The 16,175-nt window shown below is 46.6% G+C and overlaps 1 protein-coding gene across 1 annotated transcript in view; it reads left to right on the plus strand.

Annotated features, from left to right (window-relative positions):
- The window catches only part of LRRC32 (leucine rich repeat containing 32), a 31,490-nt gene extending 15,435 nt beyond the window's left edge, over nucleotides 1-16,055 (plus strand). The window contains exon 3 of the mRNA XM_075919528.1: nucleotides 10,587-16,055. Within this exon, the coding sequence (XP_075775643.1) occupies nucleotides 10,587-12,527 (1,941 nt within the window). The 3' untranslated portion in view covers nucleotides 12,528-16,055. The remainder of the gene's footprint in view (nucleotides 1-10,586) is intronic.
- The last annotated feature ends 120 nt before the right edge of the window (nucleotides 16,056-16,175 follow it).

Consider the following 16,175-nt stretch of genomic DNA (forward strand, 5'->3'; position numbering starts at 1 on the left):
TCAAAGTGCCACGTGTTCCTCACTGGGCGGTCCCCCTCCCCAGGCCCTGATTGGCCTGGGGGTGGAGGAGCGTGCCAAGCCTCTTCCAGGGCATGGGTGCCTAGTGGGAAGAGGGGGCAAAAGGGCTCCCCCATCCCCAGGCCCATCATGGTTTGGGGGTGGGGTAGCCCCGCCCCTTCCCATTTAGGCCTCACCCCTTCCAGGGTGGCCTTTTTTTAAGTGGCTCCCGGGCAAAAATTATTGCCCACTCCTGATCCAGAGCATGCCACCCAGGCCTCTGCAGTGTGCTTCATAGGGCTCCAGTGGCAATTTCAAGGGCCCAGGGCTTTGGCTGCTGCCACTGTTATAGTAGCAATGGCTAGGAGCTCCAAGCCCCTTTGAATTGCAGAGCCCCCTTTCACCTTCCCCCCATCAGAAGCCTTGGTGCATCATACCCCACCGGTGTCTGGGTTACACTCGCGCAGAGCCAGTGCATGTCTCTCCAGAGGACCAGGGAATTACTGCTAGGCTAGCTGTTGTGCAGACAAAGCTTCTATGGGCAAGACAAACGTAAGGTGGGAGAAAGGAAGAATTATTATCCCCATTTTATAGCTGAGGATCGGCGGTGCAGCAACAGTAATTGATTTGCCCAGAGTCACACAGGAAGTCTATGGCAGAACCAGGAACAGATCCCAGATCGCTTGAGTCTCATTCCAGTGTCTCACTCATGAGCCTTTCTCATGTGAGGTGAACAAACACCACTTCTCCCCCTCTCGTGACAGTGAGCCCCAGCCGTCCCTCCTTTCCACTGGTTTCATACTGGCTTCAACGGAGTTCCTGATTTATGCTGGGTCTGAGAGCAGGAGCAGGCCTTCTTATGAGAGACAAAACCCCGGTGTCTAAAGCCTGGTTTGTCCCACTGATTTTTTTTACAACATCTTCTACAAAAATGTGAATGTTATTCACAGATGAACTGGTTCTCCTCTCAGTCACTCCCCTTCTTCAAAGGCAGGGACGGGAGTTTAAAAATACTCATTTGCTTCTTCAAATGGAGAAGCCGTTGAGCACAAATCCCCAAGAATGTCCAAAATAGGGAAAAAATAACTTGCTGGCTGGACAGCTCTCCCAAATGGGATTAATTCCTTTCCTGCCCACCCTGATGTACTAATGCACTTCCTGAATTCAGGGAAATTAGGGTCTAGCATACAAAAAGAACTCAGGAAGGCGGCTGGATTTCTCACTTATTGGCTGGAGAGGAAGGAATGATGAAATCGCTGTAAACATGACACTTTTGGTCTCATGCACCCCAGCCACGCAAACTCAGACTGACACACACAGTAAACCTAATAAGTGCTCCTCCCCCACCTTTGTTTTGATGGGTCATAGATCAAGCTAATTCCTTGAGAAGTAAATATTGGCTGCTTTCCGCCACTCCACTGTACAATGCACTCAGCTGCCCAGGCAAAGGAAGAGTCCAAAAAAGTTTTGATCTGTTTAACAGAACTGGGATACATTCAATGCTGACAAAACACTCGGCTGTCACAAGGCCAGGTTCTCAGATGGTGTAAATTGACACAGCATCATTCATCTCAGTGGGGTTGCACTGGCCTTGCTATTTCACAATGCAGTTCATAGGCACTGACGCCGTGCGGCCTCCAGGGCTGGAGCTTGTATGGAAAAAAAGCCGAGCGGCTGCTCAGTACCCCCTGCCAGCCCTGTGGATCAGCACCCCACCTCTCCACACAGTGGCTCCCGCCTGCCAACGGCCCCACCACTCAGTTCATCCCTTTCTCTCCCAGCACCTCCTGCTGGCTGTGAACAAGCTGTTCAATAGCATGCAAGTGGCATTGGGAGGGAGGGGCCAAAACAGGAAGAGGCAGGAAAAGGATTGGGAAGAGATGGGCCAGAAGAAGCGTGGAGGGAAGAGGTGGGGCCAGGGTCTGGGACAGAGCGGGGGTGGAGCACTGCCCAGGATCTGAGTAAGTCGGTGCTTATGATGAGACGTTTCACTGCAATTGCATTGTTCACACAATGTCGTCACACACAGAACAGAGGACGCCCACGGCTGGAATCTCTTATCCAAACCACCCCAAGACAGTTTCAGTTTGGCAACAGCAAATCCCAGTTAAAGGGGTTTTTCAAAATCCAACACCCCAAATCCTTTGTTTGGCCATTGCAGAGAAGAGACAAAGGGACGGATTCTCAGCACCCACATACATTAGCTGAAGAACCTCGCCCAAAGCCTTGTGTTCGAACACCCTGGCTTTGGATTTTAGGATGTGATAGGACCTAGCTACAAACCACCCTGGAGTTAGTTTTGTGAAAGAGAAGGCGACCACTGGCCCCCTCCTCTAAAATTACCAGCTAGAGCTGAGTGACAGCGTTTGAATCTGAATCCAAACTTGTCCACACTTCAGAGCGGTTGGGCCAATTTTTACCCAATAACCCCTCTTTCTGGGTGGCTCATGTCTACACTGCTGTGTTTTTTTGGAAGAACTGCCGTTTTTAAAAAAAAAACCCTCCAGTTACATTCACACTGTAATCATGTTCTTTTGGGAAAAAATCAAAAGAATAGAGGGATTTTTCCGACACTGGTAAACCTCTTTCTACGAGGAAGAAGCCTTTTTGCGAAGAGCTCTTTCAGAAAAAGACGTGTGTGGAAGGGGAAGAGGGAGTTCTTTCGAAAGAAGAGGAAAAAGTACAGGTGCCCTGGTGGCCATTCTGTCCATAGTAATAACAGCTTAAATGTTAGATCGTGTCCATTCTCTGTGGACGCTCTCTTTTGAAAAAGCAGATCGCTTTTTCGATGCATTTGGGCAATATGGATGCTCTCTTTCGGAAGAAGTTTTTCCAGAAGACCTCTTCCAGAAAAGTTTCTTCTGAAAGAAGCCTGTAGTCTAGACATAGCCTCTGATGCTGAAAGGTGCAAGAGGCTTTTCCACTCCTGGCACTGCAGGTAGAGTGACCAGATGTCCTGATAATTTGAAGCTTTGTCTTATATAGGCATCTATTACCCCTCTCACCCTCTGTGCCAATTTTTCACGCTTGCAGTATGGTCACCCTATCTGCAGGCCACTGTACGTGAATACTAACAACCAGGGCTCGACAAATCAGTGAATCTACTCGCCCGTGGCAAGTAGATTTCAGCCGGGCGCCCCGTTCACCGGCGGCGCGCGCATGCGCAATGCAGGTCTTGCGCAAGCGCAGTGTGGGGCTGGCGAGTAGATTTCGCAGTGGTCTGTCAGGCCCTGCTAACAACAATAATGCTGCCAGCGCTGAGGAGGAAAGAAAGTGAGCTTTGCTCATGCTCTTGGCCCATGGGCATGGGCGGGTCAGTAATGCAGGAAAGAGAAGGCAGAGCCTTCCCAAAACTGCCTACATGCCCAGCCGCCTAAGGCTGGGGCCACTGGCGAGGAAGGCTGGGACCATGGCGCAGCAGCCATCTTCTCCCGACCACTGGAAAAGGGAGGGAGTCACAGCCCAGAGGCCCAGCTTCCCCTAGCCACCAGGAGGGATGGGGTTGTGGCCTGTCAGCCTGGCTTCCCCCAGGCACTAGGGAAGGATGGGACCAGGGCTGCAGCATGGCAGCCCTGGCTCTCCACATGGCCAGGAAGGATTGGACTGGGGTGGGCGGAGCTTGGCTCCAGGGGCGGGGCCTTGGGTAGAAGGGGTGGGGCTGGGACTTGACTTCCTCAGCTGGGCTTTCGCCCATGCCCATGGTGTTGAGGTAAAATGGAAGGTTCGAGAATGTGGCCAGCCCCAGAAGGGTGCAGAAACAGGCAGCCTTGTATTGAATATCTTTTAACTTTTATTAAAATGCTTTTAACTATAACTTTTTATTTATCAGCTTTTTACAGGCGTGGGTGCCAGATAACTATTAACAGTAACAATAAACAAACTGCAATGCAATAGAGGAAAATACCCTGAGGTTTTTCCAAGTCCCAGTAATTATCAATAACACCCCAGGGATTTTTATCAGTTATATTTACATTAATTTTACTCATGAGGTCTAACATCTATCTAAACTCTTAACTGTACTATTTAACAAACTTCTAACTAACTTACTCTTAACACTATTATTTATCAAACCTTTAACTAACTTTACACAGCAATACTCACACTTATCGGACATACAAGGGACAGCAGAGACAACAGCATATTTGTTATTCGTTACGCTCTGCGGAAGATTCAGTAGCTTCGGTGAGCGGGAGGGGGCCTTTGGGTGATCAGCCCTCAGAACCTGGCTCGTGTTCTGCCTTCCAAATTTTCGGGAACCCTCAACTGGATGCAGGAGGGGTAGCTGCTTTATAGAGAGAGCAAGAGCTTTCCCGCGCTTACCTGTGATAGGCTTAACAGATTCTGACTGCTTAGTGACAGGCTGAGGGGGAAGGAAAGGGGGTGAGATGGCCCTTGACTGGAGCGAACTTTGCATGACCCTTACCTGCCTGGTGTTTTACTCCTAGTTTTTACTGATCCTAAGTCACATAATGGAGGATTTTTGGTTTGAGGGGAAGGTAATCTTGGGCTAGGAAGGCTATGCGCACGAGGCCTGGCCAGAAAAGAGCCTGCTTTTACACATGGGTTTAACAAAAGTCCTCTGAAGTAGGAAGAGCAAAGGTATGATTAGAACTGATGCCATGTACTTATGCCTCCTTTCCCTTTTATTGCACCTTTTCTGTGCAGCAGTAAAGATAAATGTGGGGATGGCACAGGCAGAATTCAAGGGCTGAGGGAAGGGACGGGGAGCAGAGAAAGCAGCAAGGGGGAAAGGACAGCAGGTAAGGAGAAGGGGTGAAGATAAAGGAGTGATGGAGAGAGAAAAGTGAACTCTACAAAGGAAAATGAAGTTGCTGTCAAGAGCAGCAGACACCTGGCAGGTGTGGATGTGATCATCAACCCAGTTTAGAGGCTGCAGAGTTTGCAGGCTGGACTAATGGCCCTATCCTGAAAGGTTCTGAGCAGCCTAAGCCTGGCCCGGTTCCCACAGCAGTACATGGAAAGGCTCCCCTTGACATCAAAGTGAATTGGATCAGGCCATAGCGGGCATGCAGGGTGCCCAGGTCCTGACAGGAAGGCGCTTGTCATTCCTTGAGCTGCTGCAAATGTTGCTTTTTTCAGGTTCCTGAGTTTTCCTCCCCCCCACCTCGACCCCTTCCTTTAGCTGCCTGAAACCAAGCCCTCTTCCTCGCTGCTTGCCTGCTAGAGTCTTTGGGCCTCTGATCACATTTCAGTGCAAGTCAAGTCACTCTAGAGTCTCGGCAGGAAGGCGCTCATAGCTCAGCGGAGCCAGGATGTAACTCCCTTTCCCTGACTGGGGATTTAGCTGCTCTGGGTGGATTTGTGTAGGTCTCAGGGTTCAAATTTCAATATGCGGGTGACTTGGGAGCTTTGCCACCAGGGTAGCCCTGCGTAGCCGCCAGGGTGTATCTGGAGTCTAGCTCTGTTGTCATTTGTCTGGCATATTTACGACAAACCCCACATCCGGCAATGTGCACTCTTCATTACTCACATGCACAAGTGATTCACAAAACACTGGATGTTACCCAGATTCTTGTAAACATCGCCTAGGCGTCATTTTCCTCCCCTCTCCCTCCCCGAAAAGGTTTGTGTGAAACAGATGTTTGGAGGAGACGTTCTTTTAACTTCTGAGATGCTGACACAAAACCTTGCTTCAGGACCTTTAGCTCCTAGTTCTCCGTATAAGACCACTTACAGGGATTCAGTAAGCTGTTTGACCCAGAGGATTCAATCACCTATAGAAACAAATCATTAGGAAACACCCTGTTAGCTGCCCCGTTCACCTCGTCTCAAAAAAGATATCTTGGCATTGCAAAAGGTTCAGAAAAGGGCAATAAAATGATTAGGGGTTTGGAACGGGTCCCATATGAAGAAAGATTAAAAAGACTTGGACTTTTCAGCTTAGAAAAGAGGAGACTTGGGGTGTGTTTAGACTACAGGGTTTTTTTTTTTTAAAAAGTGACCTTTTTTCAAAAAACTTCTCTTGCGTCTAGACTGCTGCCACGTAAATCAAAAGAACACGGCAGTTTTTTCGACTGCAGAAAATCGCGTTTTACGAGGAAGAACGCCTTTTTTCAAAAGTGGTCTTTTGAAAAAAGGTGCTATGTTATGCAAACTGTGCTTTTTTGAAAGAGAGTATCCAGACTGCCTGGGTGCTCTCTTTCGAAAAAGTGACTTGCTTTTTCGAAAGTACTGGTTGTAGTCTAGATGCTCTTTTTTGAAAGAGGCTATTTTGAAAGTATCTTTCAAAAAAGCCTTTTTCGAAAGAGGCTTGCAGTCTAGCCATAGCCTAAGGGGGGATATGATAGAGGTTTATAAAATCATGACTGGTGTGGAAAAAGTGAATAAAAAAAAGTTACTTACATATTCCCACAATATAAGAACTAGGGGTCACCAAATGAAATTAATAGGCAGTAGGTTTAAAACAAACAGAAGGAAGTTTTTCTTCACTCAGCGCACAGTCAATCTGTGGAACTCCTTGCCAGAGGATGTGATGAAGGCTAGGATTTCAACAGGGTTCAAAGAAGAGCTGGATAGATTGATGGAGGTTAGGTCCATCAATGGCTATTGGCCAGGATGGGTAGGAATGGTGTCCCTAGTCTCTGTTTCTCTGGAAGTGGGTGACAGGGGAGGGATCATGTGAGGATTACCTGTTGTGTCCCCTCCCTCTGGGGGATCTGGTATTGGCCACTGTTGGCAGACAGGATACTGGACCATTGGTCTCACCCAGTATGGCCATTCTTATGTTCTTATTTAGGCACTTACTAAAACAGTTTGGACTCCGGTCTAATCTTGCAGTGAGATGGTCATTTTAACAGCACAATGTGTACACTTTAACCAGGCCTTTTAGCCCACTGATCCCCAAATGCTTTGCAAATGACGGCTTGTATTCTGCCTTTGGATGCATATTTGAAGTACGGGCATTAATTTACCAGCTGATTTAACGCAACCCTTAAAAGGCCACACCCTTTGTGCATCACAGTTTCACCCAGAGCTGTACCGGGGAGAGCTGCAGCTTGGGTGATTCCCTGCATGGGCCACTTCTCCGCTGCATTCCTTCTGTTCCCCATGGAACAGTGTGTACAGCGCTGGTCACCAGGCCACAGGGAAGAAGTAGTTGCCCTGGAGAAAGGATAAACATAGAGGCACAAAGTCTGAATAAACTGCAGGGAGTTTGAGGTGAGCTGCAGAAAAGTTTTGGGAGCTGAGGCATTGATTTAAAGACGCATCGCTTAGCTAATCACTGGTTAAGGGGAGGTGCAATTAGAGCTTACAAGTATTTGAAGGGTGTAAATAAGAAGAAAGGGGGTTGTTTATTTATGCTGGATTCTGATTTATTGCACCCATCAGCTGCCACGCTCCCTCTTCTGCCCCACACCTCCCACCCACTGATGACCCCGCTGTTCTAATCCTCTCCCTCCCTCCCAGTGCTTCCCTTCCACCGCAAAAAAAGTTTTGTGCCATTCAGAGGCTCTGGGACTGAGCAAACAAGGGTGAGGGGGCAGGAAGCAGCAGGGGCAGAGGCTTGTGGGGGGAAGAGGTGGAGTGGGGGCAAGGCAGAAGTGGAGTGGCAGCAGGAAGAGGTGGGGGTGAGGATTTGAAGGAAAGGGTGGAGTGGGGGCAGGGTGCGGGGAAAAGGGTGGAGCGGGGGCAGGGCGCAGGGAAAAGGGTGGAGCGGGGGCAGGGCCTGGGACAGAGGGGAAGCATGAACATGCTCCTGGTTAGAGCAGAAGTCGGTGCCTCTGATGGCTAGTACTTTACTTTGAGATTGATCTCGCTGAAGTCAATGGAGCTAATTATGGAGTATTATTAATGCAATGGTTGTACTTTATTAAAACTGATTTTACACTTTCTTTATTAATAATACTTATTAAGATGAAGTGGCAGAATCTGATTTATTATGAGGTACAATGGGGGTAGGGATGAAATCATGCCAGGGAAGTTTAGGCTGAATAAATATTGGGAATAAATATCGCGCCCCCTCCCCAAATAGCAGCAAAACTTGGGGTGGGATTAATGGGGGGGGGTGGCTGGGTCGCCTCATGCCCCCCCCCGGAATTTCTTCACCCCTCCCCAAGGGGGCACACTTCCCAGTTTGGGAACCCATGCTAATGGATCCTCTCCAGCTTGAATTTTTATACCAGGTCTCAAAAACCAAAGGATTCAATTCTCTTCACTCTTAGGAATAATTTACATGGGGAATTTTACTGGCATCATTATATAGCAGTATTGCCCCCTACATGGGAACTCTTAATCCAAGATGTCAGGATTATCTCCACGGAAATGAAATGAAAATCCACCCTATGCTGTGAAAAAATTCAGGCTTCCGGTGGCCTGACTAGAAAACAGACTAATACAACCAATTTCCAAGAAAAGGAATATAATCAGATGCAGGATACAACATTGTCTTTATTCTTGAGACAAAGCCAATGAGCGTCCCAAAGGATATGTCTACACTACAGCACTAATTCGAACTAACTTAATTTGAATTAGTTAATTCGAACTAAGCTAATTCAAATTAGTGCATCTAGACCTAAAAACTAATTCGAATTAGCATTTTGCTAATTCGAAATAACATGTCCACGTTGAGTGGACCCTGAACCGAAGTTAAGGCTGGCCGGAACCAGTGCCGGCAGGGCATCAGGTTAGGACTTAGAGTGTGGAGCTGCTGCCTCAGGCTAGCCGAGGGCTGTGTTTAAAGGGACCTGACCTCCCACCCTGGACAGACAGTTCTCAGGGTTCCCCACTTGCTTGTCTACCTTGATGAGGGACAGCAAAGTGCCCACACTTGGCACATCACAGCACTCGGCCATTAGCCTGGCTGCACTTGCCACAGGGTGCCATCCGGGAGGGTCAACCGGGGGGCTGTCAGGATCCAGGAGGGCCTACAAGAGAGCTTCCACCCTGAGGATCCCGCAGAGCCACCCCAGTCCTCCCCATCGGGGGCTCGTGCCCCATTCCTCCCTCACCTCCTTCCACTCTACCCCTCCCTAGCCCCCCTTCCTGATGTAAAAAATAAAGGATGTGTGTTCAAAAATAGAAACTCTCTTTATTTAACAAAACTGGGGGGGGGGGATTAACCCCTGGGGAGACTGGGAAAAGGAGTTGGGAGAGAAGAAGAGAGAGGGGAGGTGGAAATCTGGGAGGTGGGAGCTGGAAGGGGGAAGCCAGGGGAAGGAGGAGGAGGGGAAGTATAAAACTATGGTATGCCATATCTTCAGTACAGTGTACTGATGTGGTCTCCTCACCTCAAAAAAGATATTTTGGCCTTGGAAAGGGTTCAGAAAAGGGCAACTACAATGATTAGGGGTTTGGAACAGGTCCCATATGAAGAGAGGCTAAAGAGACTGGGACTTTTTAGCTTAGAAAAGAGGAGACCGAAGGGGGATATAATAGAGGTCTATAAAAGTGTGGAGAGGGTGAATAAAGAAAAGATCTTCATTAGTTCCCATAATAGTAGGGCTAGAGGACACCAAATGAAATGAATGGACGGCAGGTTTAAAATTAATAAGCAAAAGTTCTTTTTCACACAGCACATAGTCAACCTGTGGAACTCCTTGCCACAGGAGGCTGTGAAGACTAGAACTATAACAGAGTTTAAAGAGAAGTTAGATAAATTCATGGAGGTTGGATCCATGGAGTGCTATTAGCCAGGGGGTAGGAATGGTGTCCCTGGCCTCTGTTTGTGGAAGGCTGGAGATGGATGGCACGAGACAAATTGCTTGGTCATTGTCTTCAGTCCATCCCCTCCGGGATACCTGGTGTTGGACGCTGTCGGCAGACAGGCTACTGGGCTAGGTGGACATTGGTCTGACCCAGTAAGGCCGTTCTTATGTTCTTATGTTCTAAGCTCAGGGCTCAGGGTCGGGGGGTCTCACTGGAGCAACTTGATTTTCATGCAAACCTGCTCCTGGGTTCGCATGTGGCCTTTGGTGGCCAGGCTGGCAGCTACTCTGCCCTAGACAGCCACATTCCTTTGCCTAGTGCGGAGGTTGTGGACATTGGAGGCCTCCCCCCAAACCTCAATGAGGTCCACGATCTCCGCACTAGACCAGGCGGGTGCCCGCCTCTTGCGGCCCTGGGCAGGCTCCTGGGATCTGCCAGCCTGGTCCTGGGAAGAGGCGGAGGGGTGGGTGGCAGCGGGTGGCTGGCTAATGCCGTGCCAGGTGCAGGGTCTGCTATCTGGGTGCTGGCAGGCTTGCAACTGGCACAAGCACTGTAGCCAGACCGTGCCCCTTTAAGGGCTCTGGGGCTGGGAGGGGGGCAGAAGAGTTTCCCTGGTTGTGCCCAGAGTGGCCACCAGGGCAAGCTGGGGAGGGCTAGCCTCGAACTAGTTCAAATTAAGTGGCTACACAGCCCTTAATTCGAACTACTTAATTCGAACTAGGCGTTAGTCCTCGTAGAATGAGGTTTACCTAGTTCGAATTAAGCGCTCCGCTAATTTGAATTAAGTTTGAACTAGCGATTTGCATGTATAGACGCTATGAAAAGTTAATTCGAACTAACGGCTGTTAGTTCGAATTAACTTTGTAGTGTAGACATACCCAAAGATACTAACCAGGGCTCCCTGTTCTCTTTCTTTTCTGCAGGTAAAGAGGAAGGCCTTTTGTGATGGCAAAGAGCTTCATCAAATCCCCCCAGAGCTCCATCCAGACGTAAATACAATAGATTTGTCTGGAAATCAGATAAAAAATATCTCTGAGAAGCCACTGACCTTTTACACCTTGCTCCAGCACTTGGATTTACGATCCAACCAAATAAGTTTCATTGAGCCTGGAGTTTTCACCCACATGACAAGCCTGGTGGAGATAAATTTATCCAGTAATCAGCTAGATGAGTTTGCTCAGCACAGGAGACCAGGGATTGGACTTTTACCAGCGGTCAGAAAATTGGACTTGTCCCGCAACAGTCTGTACACTAGAATGGCTGAATATTTTATACACGACGTGCCCTCACTTCAGTATCTTTCCTTGGCAGAAAACAGCATAACGGCGATATTGCAAAGGATGTTCCAAGGGTCTCCGGCTCTTGTTGAGATTGACCTCCACAGTAACATCATCATGGATATAGAAGACGGTGCCTTTGAAATGCTGATGAACCTCACCAAGCTCAATCTCTCCATGAACTCCATCACTTGCATCTCAGATTTCAGCCTCAGGCAACTGCAGATACTCGACCTCAGCAGGAACAGCATTGAGACTTTCCATAGCACAGCGTCAAAGGAGGAATATAACCTGGTATGGCTGGATCTTAGTGAGAACAAGCTACTGCGCTTCCCAGTTTTCCCCCAAGTGAACAAGCTGGCCTATCTGAATTTATCTAAGAATTTATTACAGCTTAGTTCAGACTCTTCTCACGAGAAGATGAACTACAAGGAAAGGGACTGGCTAGAAGCTCCTTTTCATCTTTTGGATCAGAAGCAAAATTCAAACACAAGTTCTCTGTATCTATCCCAGCTTTTATATTTAGACTTAAGTTATAATGCAATCAATTCCATCTCAAATGAGTTCTTTGAGTCAATGTCCTCCCTTCAATTCCTTAATCTCAGTAAAAATTGCCTCCAGACTTTCATAGTGAATTATGACAGTGCATTGACCTCACTAGCCATCCTTGATTTAAGCTTCAATGCTTTGCAGAATCTCGTACTTGATGCCAGCACATTGACTAATTTACAGGAGCTCTACATTCAAAACAATCATCTCCAGGCCCTGCAATTTGATATCTTTGTGAGCCTTCCCAGCATCAAATTGCTTAACCTCCAAAGTAATAATATTAGCTTTTGCAGCATGTACTCAGGATTAGCTAAACAAAGGCTTATTGGTGAGGTGAATGGCTGTGTATCATTTGTTGACTTCCCGGCTCTTCAGTACTTATATCTAGCTGACAACATGTTGAAGAACTTACCAATATATGCTTTTTACAAGACTTCACTAATTCTCCTGGATCTCTCCATGAACCAGGGACTGAAAATAGAGGCTACAGCATTATCAGGACTGGAGACATCTCTTAAATATTTGAATTTACATGGCAACAGTATGACAGTTTTAAATATCGACCTGCCTCGTTTTCAACTTCTTAAACATTTAAACCTGTCTGAAAATCAGCTGAGCGCATTACCCAAGTGGAATAGTGATGCTTCACTGGAAGTTCTGGATCTACGGAAAAACCGTTTTAGTAGTCTACAGAGCAGTAACATTTTAGCACTAGAGAACTCTCTTAAAAACTTATATCTTGCTGGGAACCCACTTAGCTGCTGTGGAAATGCCTGGCTCTCCTCTCTAATCCAGAATAAAAATGTGGAGATCCCTGGTGTAGAGCAGATAACATGTCAGTACTCCAGGAGCTTTGGGTACCAAGAAGAAATGTATATTAGCAACATAAGATCAGAAGTCTGTGAAAAAGAGGATCTAAAGAAAATTAACTTGCTTATTATACTAACGGTTGCATTAGTTTTATCAGTGATAATCATTGGACTGGGTTCATTTTGTTGCTTCCGCAGACAAAAGTTTGGCCAGCAGTTTAAAGCATAGAACACACACTAACTTGATGCAAAATAAAATCGGGTGCAACACTGAAAATGTGTAGAAATGAAGGGTAAAATTCTTGCCTTTGATTTAATTGTGGATTTTCAGCCAGCTTCTGCTCTCAGTTGCACCAGCATCTTTGCTTGAGGTTGCAGCAACAAAGTAACTGAGAAGAGAATTTGTCATATTTTGCACTTGTTCTATGCTCGTGCAGAACTGTGAAACCTTGTTCATCAGAAGCTGAGAATCACAGAAAACCATGGTAATTTAAGGTTCATGGAACTCAAACCAGCCAACACTCTTGTGAGCAGTACCAACCTTTCGCTGAAATGCTAAGACAGCTTTCTGATGCCTCTGGGGAGGGAGAATCTTCCTCCCACCCCCATCTTCCCCAAATCTGCATATCATGGTTTAATGGTTGTTTCTGTAACAACGTGGGGATCTCATCACAGCTGACAGGAGGGATGACTCCTTACGCTCATTTGCAAAACTTTGCAAGCCCATGAGCTTCAGCCAAATTCATCACTTTAATTGTGGGCGTTGCTTTGTCAAAACAGGTTTGAGGCAGCTCTGCTCTTAAAGTTAAATTTAAGGGAAGTGAACCCACCAGACCCAGGAAATCAAACTCTGACCCTTCTCCCTTTGATGCCGATTGCAAATCTCCCGGTCCTTCCAGTGTGAACTGATCTCAAAAACAGTAACTTCACACAGTTCTATGGAGCTCATGGCTCCTACTTGAGCAGTATGGTTGTTTGTGAGGATCAACCCTTCAGTACCAAAACCACAGGTGTCTATTACATGTGTTAAAGGAGATCTCAGAGAGTAGCAGGCTGTTACATTCGGTGGGACTAGCTACTACTGGAAGACATGATTACGCACACAAAGCTCAATGTCATATGCCTATATGCGATGCAAATTCCACGTGTGAAACAACCGCACACTATGTAATAGACATTTGCATTGAGGATCTCAGTTACACGGTCAGGTCAGAGAGGAGAAACGTCTCCATAGTGTGCCATGTATATTTATCTGGTTTTAATGTGAAGAAATTCATTTATTTGGCAAACAGGTTATTTGAAAAATCTTCCTTAGAGAATGAATTTGAACCAGTAAATATTAGATTTAGATGTTTGTTTAGGGACAGCAATTTAACATACTCTGCATGTAGTTAGATTTCAAGGCAAGAAGTATACAATAAAATAATTATCCTCCAGGACTCGTTCTGGATGGAATCCAGGGGAAAACCTTCATAATCGAGATGGCAGAATTTCCTAGGCATGTCACCAGGTTTATACTGTGGTTAAGGTCATTAATACCTGATTCACAAGGGTATTCATGTGTTTATGTTTGTGACAGGACAATAAATTACAGGGAGGGGGGATTAGAGAGCAGAAAAGTTTGTCTTAAGCCATGTCTACACTATCACTTATATCAGCAAAACTTGCCAGAGAACTACTCATTGTTTTTAAAGTTACAGACTAACACAGCTCCCCCTCCCCTCCCCAGAGACTTTTAAGTCTCTCAGAAGTGTGAAAAAAGCACTACCTGGAGTGACTTAAGTTTCACTGGTGCAAATGGTAGTGTGCACAGCGCCATGTCTGTAGAGCTCCTCCTGCCAAAACAGATGCTGCCACTCGTTGGGGGTGTTTTAAGTATGTCAACATGAGTGGCTATCCAAGAGATCTTACAGTGGGGCAGCTGTATCAATACGTCTATGCCACTGTAAGCTCTCCAGTGTAGACCTAGCCAATGCGTAGAAGAATATATGTGGATCTAGTCTCAGAGCCTTTTTCACATTAGTAACCCTGTTGACTTCCTATGACTGTGAAAAAAGATCTAGCCCCTGATCTTGCTTTGGGATGAATCAGGACAGCTCTTTATGTTTACATATGAAGTATATAAAAGTGTCTGACCAACACCTATTGCAATCAGTGAGAATCTTTCAGTTGACGTCTATAAGTTTTGGATCTTGCCGCAAGACTCCACGCATATGCTAATGCAAACTGCTGTGCACCATAGCATATAAGAATCACATGATCAAATAGCATTAAAGAGCTCACTGACTCCTACTTATGTAAGGAAATTCAGATTAAGGTGCTGCGCTGCTCCCAACATGCCTCATTTTCCCCAGCTACTGAATGTCAGAAGTAGCCCACTACAAATAGCTGTATAGTTCTGTTTTTAAAAGTAATTATGTAAAAAAGTGGCTTGGATTTGTGTAGGATTTGCACCACAGACTCATCTTCCGGCTCTGTAAAATACTCAGAAATGTGACTATATTAAAGCAACATTTTGGAATATTTCCGAGACAAAACATCATGTCTTTGTGTCCATTTTTGATGGTTAGATTGAAACTTCAGCTTTTATGTTCTATTCTAGGGCAGAAGCAGCTGAGTCTTCAGTGAGAATAACGGTGCCACCAGCAGCCTTGGTTCTACTCTTGGGTCTGATGCTCTTTCGGAAGACTCTCATTTGCAGTGAAAGCAGGCTGTGCTGTCCATTCAGACATGTGGCTCATTGAGATACACTGTGAACATGTGCAATTTGCTTTGAATGAGTTAGGGTTTTTAAGGAGCTTGGCCACCATCACTCATTCCTTCAGCTAATAACCTTATCACACTGCCAATCCCACGTAATCAGCACTTTAACCCTGTGTTTTTTGTTAGCTGCAATAAAAGAAAATTCTAAATCTAATTAAATATTGGCCGCCTAATTAGACTCCCATTGAGTTCAAATGGAGCAGGAATAAATGTCCCCTCTAATTTTTCTACTCATGTGCGGAATAATTTTTGTTCTGTGCAGTAAGGCATGTGTGGATGTGCACCACCAGTAGAAACACACGCTGCCAGTGTGGGTGCTCTGCTCATCAGCTGGGAGGCATTTGAATCTCTCCTGGGTGGCTGCCCAAGTGCTCAGCTTACAGGGAACCCTAAGCAGGACTGTATTCCTTTGGGAATAAGCCCTAGTATTAATAAATAGCAGGGATTCTCCCGCTTTCCCTAGCAGATGTCTGAATAACAGGTTCCTACTGGGAGATTCCATTCTGCTAGGAGGGATGGGGAATGTGAGGGAATGAAGAAATCAACAGTGGGACTTTGAGGCAGGGAGCTGGGGAAACGACAGGGTCAGGACAATGTTACTCTCCACACTATCCACCAACAGTGCTGAAAAGACACAGTGCCACAGAAGGCAACCAGTCTTCATCCCTTGCCCCTCTCTGGCCAGCCATGCCCCCAGCTTCCCTACATGCAACAGCTCCAGCTTAGGATGCAACTGGAGAGCGGTTTCTGCATGCTGCAGAGCCAGGGCTGTCCTGTACTCAGCTTCCACCACTCATGCCAACAGAATGAATAGGCAGCATGAGGGCTGCCTACCGTGCCCTTAGACTTACACCTATTAGGGCTACTGCTTAATATTCTGAGCACGCTTGATAGCTGCCTGTCTGTAAATGGGCCAGTAACGGGCAATGAGGAATATGTAGCATCATCCCCTGTGGTTTATGTGGTTTATATGATCAATAAAGCTTCTGGTTATTGTGCACACAGATTCTTCTCTACAGCTCTTTATGGCATTCTGAACACTAGACGCTGTTCCAAAATGTTCCTAATACAAGTGCACTCACATACCATATGGGCAGCGGTTCCTCTGCGTAGT

This window comes from Pelodiscus sinensis, chromosome 1, assembly GCF_049634645.1.
Source record: "Pelodiscus sinensis isolate JC-2024 chromosome 1, ASM4963464v1, whole genome shotgun sequence".
Taxonomy (NCBI): Eukaryota; Metazoa; Chordata; order Testudines; family Trionychidae; genus Pelodiscus; species Pelodiscus sinensis.